We start from the raw sequence: 8,428 nt of genomic DNA, 5'->3' as shown, positions 1-8,428 counted from the left end.
TAAACATGCTCAAATCAATTTGGCCAATTGCCTAAACACATATCCTCATCAAGCATGTTAGTCATGTAATTCACATAAATACCAAGAAAAATGAATGAGCTCATCAATATTCAATTTCCACATACATGTATTTATCGCTTCAAGTATTCGTGAACATGTACATACCATATCTTTGTACTTCAAATATTTCTCATAGTAATTTATCTTGAATTGATTTCATCTCATCTCGAAACTTTACCCGTTGAATCATTTAAAATATCAATGGATACAAGGGTAGTACACATGAAGTGTATGAATCTGAAATTCGTTAATTCATATTCGGGGGTGCTTATTAGAGCATATAATCGGGAAGCCCTCTCTCAAACCATATAACAAGAAACTCCTGAAAGCCATTAACGGGAAGCTTATCCGGGCTGTATAACGGGAAGCTCATAAGAGCCATAATCAGAAAGCTCATGCGAGCCAATAATGGGTAGCTCCAAAGAGACAATAATCAATAAGCTCTGGATAGCCATATATTGGGAAGTTCAAGAGAGCCATATCAAGTAGCTCCAAAGAGCCATTAATCAGGAAGCTCACAAAGAGCCTTTAATCGAGAAGTTCACGAAGAGCCATATAACGGGATGCTCGTAAGAGTTGCGTGTGACCACACACATGCAGGATCGCAACCAATCGAGATGCTCCGAAGAGTTATTAACGGGAACCTTGCAAGAACCATATAACGGGAAGCTCAAGAGGGTCATACATCGGGATGCTCATGAGAGCTAATAACGGGATGCTCTTTCGACCTATGGTGTGTTCGCAACATATGCAGGACCACAACCAATTTAGGAACCCAGTATCCATCAAATTTCATTTATTCAATCGAGATTTGATACTTATCGAACATTATCAGATATGTGATTGATTTTCATACATGTAAATTATACAATACAGATACATAAAATTCAATTTAAGCATATAAATATACACAATTTAGTTACACGAACTTACCTTGACAAGTGTTCATTGATTTGTTGTCTACTAATCCGACACTTTCTCTTTTCCTCGATCTAATTCTGTATTTTGTCTATCCAGATCTATACGAGTGAACTTAACTCAATTTAATACAATTCATATTCAATTCAATTCACATCTTAGGAAAAATTACCATTTTGCCCCTATACTTTTAGTTAATGACGATTTCATCCCTAGGCTCGGAAAAAGAAATTTATGCAATTTAATCGTTATTCCAAGCCTAACCGATTTTTACATGTAACATTAATAGCCCATGTATTTCATAAAATTCAAAATTTTTCCATGAATTTTACATCTTTACAATTTAGTCCCTAAATCACAATTTCATAAAAATTCACTTTACAAAAGTTGTTTATCTATCAACAACCTTTCATTTTCTACCATAAATTTCATAATTCATGCATATTCATCTATGGTAAAACTTTAATACTTTGATAACTTAGCAAATTAATCCCCGAGATAGATAAATTAAGCTATTACGATCTCGGAAACATAAAAATTACTAAAAACGGGACAAGATTACTTTCTCAATTAAGCCAAGTAAGCTTGCTTGAGTTTTCTTCTCTTAGCTAGGGTTTCTATGTATTTAATTTTGGGAAAGATGATATAAATGATGATATTTTCTTTTATTTTTTTATTTTTCATCTTTATTTTTTATCTTTCCAATTTTATCCTTTTTTTTAATTTTCCATGGATGAATCATCATACTTATCTACTAACCCCTCTTAATGGTCTATTTGTCATATAAAGACCTCCAATTTTGAATTCCATAGCTATTTGATACTCATAGCTACTAGAACTCAACTTTTGCATTTCATGCAATTTGGTCCTTTTATCAATTAAACATGTAATCGGTAAAATTTTCCTAACAAAATTTTCATACGATATTTCTACCATAAGTCAGACCATAAAAAAATATTAAAATAATTTTTCTTTTCAGACTCCGATTTGTGGTCTCGAAACCACTGTTTCGATTTCACTGAAAACGAGCTGTTACACCATGAATCCCTATACTCACTTTCTACAACAGAAAATGCAATGGGATAGATGCAAATGATTACATTTATCCCAACAGCTAACAACAAGTGCTCACCATAATAGCCCTTGAGAAACAACTATCTAGGCTAATTATAGGTCTACAACCAGCCTTGAACCCAACTTTGATAGGTTTTATACAGATGTAACACCTTTGGAACAACCTATTATCTAGGAAACATATAGTTGTTGACCCAGGATTGGTCTTCATAGGCTCACTAACCTCTTTTGCCACCAGCGCGTGAACACCGGGGCAGAGAATCAACACTGAAACAATCAATCTATGTGTGGTGTACTGCAAGTGTGACAAGTCAGTTGTAATAGTTTTAGTGTTACAACGGAACACCCAAATATTCCAAGGATCGAACCCAAAAGAGTTTCATGCTCAAGTCATTTTAATCTATAGCATGCAATTTGGGAGTCTAGCTAACTACTCACTAGGTGCCATATTACGACAAATCATAATTGAAGGTGAATTAAGCTAATTAATAATCTAAAAATAGAACATGACTAAATTGTGAATCACACAAACTTTAGAAATTTCTGAAATTATTTACTACATATTTCGAAAATGTAAAATCATGAATTCAAATATTAGATGGAATACAAAAACTTAGAAACTTGGTTCGTTAAAATTAGTACTGAAAACTTAAGTTTCGAAAGCCAAAAATCATCACAATTTACTCAGCATTTTCTGGGCTAACAGTTTTGACTAGCCTGCTTTTGGGCCTCATATTTCTTAGCACGAGAGTCATATGACCAAGATAGGAATACCAAATGAAAATACAAACTTCATACTACCAAAAAATATCTAAATTTTGAAACAAATGAAGAACTAAAGATGAATTTCTAGTGTGTCAAAGACGACTTCTTGAGACTGTCAAAACCTATACAACAAAAAAAATTAAAATCATTCTCTTAATTTACCCATTTGAAATGGATGCCGCACATACCATTTGAGATATCTTAAAGAGAACTTTCATTTGACACCACCAATGTTGTCGGAACCTCACCAGAATTTAGTAACTATACTAACCCAAATGAAATACATGACTTTCACGAAAAATAGATTAAAACACAAGAAATCTAAACCAAAGTCATCCTTAATTTCTAAAATCCACTATTGATTTGCCCGTCCTTTTTCTTTCTTCCTCTTCTCTATGGTTAGCTTCTACCAAATTGTCAAGATCATCATCTAACATAAAAATACCGTAAATGATTCTTTTCTTTTTTTTCTAGTCTATTCTTTTTATTAGAAAAAACTATAACCTACATAATGAAGTTGAGCTTGAAAAGAAAATTGGCTAATGGACCACATATTTAATTACGTATTTAAAATAATACCCATTTAAAAATCATGAATATTACGAATGTAATAACACCTGTTAAAGGAAAGAAGGTCACAAACAAAAGTGATTTGTACAGAGTTTTTTATCAATGCAAAGTTGGCGATATGACATAGCATTGAATAAAACCAATAACCATTTCTTTCTCTCTCTATATATATACACGTCTTTAGATCTTTTATGATGTACAAATTTTTCATAATTTTAATTTTAAAATTATCGTGGAGATGTTACATGAGGAGAAGATCCCTATAATACTCAAGCCAAAGCCAGATGAGTCATGAAATGATATTTAGTATGTTGCATAATCCTAAATACCTAGTAAATATACAAGGAAATGTCATTATTTGTTTACTATTTTACTGGAAAAATATTCCTGTTGTATCTATGCGGCTATGCCATCAACTTGTTATCATCTTTCATACAATGTTTTCACAATGTGAAGCACAAGGCTATCAACCTTCGTAAAAAATTGCATCTATCTTGCTCTTTCTTCTTAACTGATTGGGGTATAAGTGGAAATTCTATGTTACATGGACTCGTCTATGAGTATTGAATATGGGTAACACGAAATAAGCAAACCCTAGTAAATAAGGGACCTCCTAATGGTGTGTTGTAAGCTTAGGTGGAAGTGTAGAAAAGAGGAAAGGGAAATTGATTGTCCCAAAAAAGTAAGTGATGGATTTCCGAATTTAGATAAATGTGCATTTGCTAAGGCAGTACGGCCCCTACATGCACGGATGTGATATGGCAGTTAGTTGTTGGTCATAAATATCTTTGCATTTTCTGGTTTGAGTTCAAGTAGTGGGGTTTGGATGAGTGATTGTGTGCGGTGCAGTGCAATGCGTTTAGTTTACTTTTGTCTCACACTACTATATCGTTACAATATATAATCTCACCGTCACTGCTATTTTTACACTAACAGCAAGAAAACGCACCATCTATACAAACTAAGCCTTAAACTTATAAACTTTTAAAACTCGCATCTAATTCATTTAATTTAAAAAAAATTAATAGATTATATTTGAATTACAACATTTGTAATGTATTCTCTTAATCCTGAAGCGATGAACTCTTTTGTTTATATATAGAAAAAAACACAATAATTTGGGTTATGGATTTTTTTAACTTTAACATTTACCATTCATTTTAATCCTGGAATTTTTTAGCATGAATCTAATTAAGAGAGCTCACAAAATATGTGAAGATGTGTGCAAAAGCTATTAAGAGTAATTTATCCAAATCTGCCATCCATCATCATCTCATCATTACCTCCATATATACAACCAGAATCCTACACTTATGAGCTAAGAAAAAGGAATATATATATATATATATATATATTTAAAACAGCATTTGTGTTTCAAAAAAATCTAATCCATATACTGCAAAATCCTTGTGCATCTTCTTCAGAGCAAACGGAAACAACTCCAACAAATGTCCATGAAAAAAGAAGGTGAAATTCTATACAAAAAGGGATTATGGACAATGGAGGAAGACAAGTTACTCATTGATTATGTCAAGGTCCATGGAAAAGGACAATGGAACAAAATAGCCAACAGAACAGGTTCTTAACAACACAGTCACACTTCATTTCTTCTGTCTTTTCTTCTTTAAGATGTTATGTTTTTTGTTCCTTGTACAGGTTTGAAGAGAAGTGGGAAAAGTTGTCGGCTAAGGTGGATGAATTACCTGAGTCCTAACGTTAAAAAGGGTGATTTTTCTGAAGAAGAAGAAGACCTCATCATTAGACTTCATAAGCTTCTTGGAAACAGATGGTCTTTGATTGCGAAACGAGTTCCAGGTCGAACTGACAATCAAGTCAAGAATTACTGGAATAGTCATTTGAGGAAGAAACTAGGGATCATTGATCAAAACGAGACGAGGATCGATTTTTGTCAAAGTTCAAAGCAAGTCAAAGTGTGTCATGTTGATGAGGCAGCCACGGATCCAAGTCCTGGACATGGAACCACCACTGAAACCACGGGTATAACAGTGGATCAAAGTAACCAGCAGGAAGCCATTGATCATCGGGTCTTAAACAATACTACTCAAGAATCAATGACCAGTGAGAGTTATATCAACACTTTCTGGATTCCTGACCATGATTATGAGCTAAGTACACTTGCCATGATTGACCACTTCCATGAATATTCTTCTTTTCATCTTAGCTAGAGACTATGTTATTAGATTCCGGTTTTATTTTTAGATATAAGTATGCATCTAACATGGCAATGTTAAATTTTTCAAAAGATTTTTCATGTATTTGAGCAGTTCATGTCTTTGAAGATTAAGATATATCTGAAACAAATATCACAATCAAAACAACCATTATCGAATTTAATGAACTGTAAAACCATTTTTATTTCATGTGTTTGAAGATTAAGATATTAAACTGTTTGAGTGCCAATAAAAGCTATCATGGTGGAAAGGCTAATAAATTTTACTCGAAATATATTTTTCAGTTTGTGTAAGGTCAGGTTCAATTACTATAATTTTATGTAGATATGCAGTTCACATTTATAGAAAAGAGTATTGAATGAAAATTTATTTGTTCAGGTTTGGTGGTTTCGGCATAATATATACAGATCTCAAACAAGAATATTTTAATATATACATCAATGGTTTAATGGCAATTAAAAATGCTTCAAGTTCTGGAATGAACAAACTGCTGAGAAACCAAGCCTTTATTGAATGATGTTTAATAATGGAAGAGTGAGATGTTTGAAAATATCAATCTCACATAGGGTAAAAAGCATATTTGTGGGACATTTAAAATTTCAAAAAGCAAATTTATTATCCAACCCTGTAATATTACACATAATAAGTCTAACAGCCCCTCGAGATTAAAGGGAGAAAGAGGAGAGGAATTATGGCTAACCAATCCCAAGTCCCATCACAAATTTTCTCATAAGATGATACGCACTCGCTAACAGTCGAGAACGTTTACGATGGTAGATAAAATAAGAGGACTGAAAGGCGGTCCTGGGGCAGCCATTAATATAGTCATTAGAAGCATATGTTTCTCTTATTCATAAGTCCAAAAGGAGACAAGCATGCGTAGTACAATACTGTAGGAAAAAGAAGTAATTAAGGAACAAAGATGGTGTCACTGCAGATGATAATTTCAGACGGAGAGGGGCGAAGAAAGCTGGAAATTGAGACTCCAAAGCTCGAAACTTCCTTTAACGAAATCGTAGTAACCACCCTTGAGTGCTAGAGTTTTCCTCACCAATCCATCTCTCACAAATGGATAACTTAGCAAGTTTCCAAGGGATACATTCACTGCTTCCTGAAATTATATATAATACACCCATCGTCGGTTAGAAACTTCTGAACCAGGACTTAGCCCAGTTGGTTCATACAATCTATTCTAGTATGTTCAATCAAGGTGATATTCCCATAATCATGACTCCATGTGTGCTAGACATGGATATATGTAACTCGTTTTCTATCCCGAGAAGCTGAGATTTAAGGTATACCTTCTCACAATGTGTACATTGAACTCCCAAGGGCTCGCCCCCGTGTTCTGCTTGAACCTTGGTCTTAGCAGGCATTCCAATCTTAACCCAATCTTCTATGAAATCACTGCAATTCTCGATCAGATTATAGTTAGTAAATGAATCAGTTATTTAATTAGTTAGTAAATGTAGAAAGCTTTTTTCTTTTTGTAGAGCAATGAGGCCCATACGTAGAGGTGGTTCCATCATATAGGAAAGACATGAGTCCTTTGATTCCACCACAGGCACTGTGCCCAATCACCACAATTTCTTGAACCTTGAGATGCAAAACTGCATATTCAACTGCAGATCCAGTTCCAGCGTATTTAGTCTGTCATAACATACACAAATGAGTCATCAACCTGACAGAATTTTAAAATGAACCCGGACCCAACAGTTCGATGCAATTCTTCTGTAAGTTACCTGATCGTAAGGTGGAACAATATTAGCAACATTACGAACCACGAAAGCTTCCCCTGGTTGCATGTCCAGAACATGAGATGGGCACACCCTGGAGTCGGAGCAGGCAACAATCATATACTGCAACAATTTTATACCCCACATTTAGCTCTACTAATTATTGCAGCAATACATGTTAGTGAATGTGTATATATATGTACCTTGGGGCTTTGACCCTTGGCAAGCTCAGCATACAAAGCAGGATTCTTCCTGCAAGAAGACAAAAAGCAAGCAGTTAGTGAAAAACCATTGAAGAATATGAAGAAAATTAAAGAAAAAAAAATGAAAAGAGTGATGACTAACTCATATTTTTGTGACTTGAAGTAAACGAATCCTTGTTTCAACCTCTCCACAGAATCATCAGATGTTGTCTTTAACTCAGCTGTCACTTGATCTACCTTTGCAGCTGCAACAGCTTTCAATTCTCCTTTCTCACTACATTAATCAATTTATTCAAAGTTAATGCTGACAAACTTTTAAACTCCAATGAATTAAAGTAAAAAGTCTACTCTTCTCATGTTGTGAGAGCACCAACAGTTAATAAAAGTTAAGATGGTTTATAATTTTATATGTATTACCTAAGCAGTTTCTTGAGAGCTTCAATGGCTTCCTCGTATGACTTGTCTCCCATGTCTTCTCTCTGAAAAATTTCAAGCACCAGTAAAATTCAGTGACTTTCTTATATGTTCTTACTATTACATGTACATGTATATATATATATATATATATTATTAGTTCGTTGGAGGGCATACAAAAATGAGAAATGTCTGACAAGAAAGAAACTGTTTTGAATATATGTTAAGTCCTAATTTAGCTCTCAGAATCAGCTATTTTATATTTGATGTTATTTAGGCAGAAATAGAGAGAATTAACTGGATTGGCTGATTTGGGTTAATCAGAGCCACACACGTGTTACTAGACCAGGTAAGGGCATTAGCACCATTGATGGAAGGCCAACTCAGGAAACAAAACGTGATTTGGGAAGATTTTCTTTGTAATTTAGATGTTATTTATTTAGCCAACCAAAGAAATAAATTTGATTGGTGGGTTTAGGGTAACCACAGCCTCACA

The 8,428-nt window shown here is 34.0% G+C and overlaps 2 protein-coding genes across 2 annotated transcripts; one reads left to right on the top strand and one right to left on the bottom strand.

Annotated features, from left to right (window-relative positions):
* The first annotated feature begins 4,755 nt into the window (after positions 1 to 4,755).
* On the top strand, positions 4,756 to 5,737 carry LOC105778805 (transcription factor WER). Its single transcript, XM_012602566.2, has 2 exons — positions 4,756 to 4,965; positions 5,044 to 5,737. The coding sequence occupies exons 1-2, from the start codon at positions 4,836 to 4,838 to the stop codon at positions 5,571 to 5,573; spliced, it is 660 nt and encodes a 219-aa protein (XP_012458020.1). The 5' UTR covers positions 4,756 to 4,835; the 3' UTR covers positions 5,574 to 5,737.
* Positions 5,738 to 6,401: 664 nt separating this feature from the next.
* On the bottom strand, positions 6,402 to 8,192 carry LOC105780907 (carbonic anhydrase, chloroplastic). The gene is made up of 8 exons (XM_012605442.2): positions 8,110 to 8,192; positions 7,936 to 7,997; positions 7,661 to 7,792; positions 7,519 to 7,567; positions 7,322 to 7,438; positions 7,090 to 7,229; positions 6,881 to 6,986; positions 6,402 to 6,690 (listed from the first exon to the last, which is right to left on the bottom strand). The coding sequence occupies exons 2-8, from the start codon at positions 7,986 to 7,988 to the stop codon at positions 6,526 to 6,528; spliced, it is 762 nt and encodes a 253-aa protein (XP_012460896.1). The 5' UTR covers positions 7,989 to 7,997; positions 8,110 to 8,192; the 3' UTR covers positions 6,402 to 6,525.
* Positions 8,193 to 8,428: the final 236 nt, after the last annotated feature.

Source organism: Gossypium raimondii, chromosome 4, assembly GCF_025698545.1.
Source record: "Gossypium raimondii isolate GPD5lz chromosome 4, ASM2569854v1, whole genome shotgun sequence".
Lineage (NCBI taxonomy): Eukaryota > Viridiplantae > Streptophyta > Magnoliopsida > Malvales > Malvaceae > Gossypium > Gossypium raimondii.
Note: the sequence above shows the minus strand (reverse complement) of the source record. Positions and strands in the feature narration are given on the sequence as shown.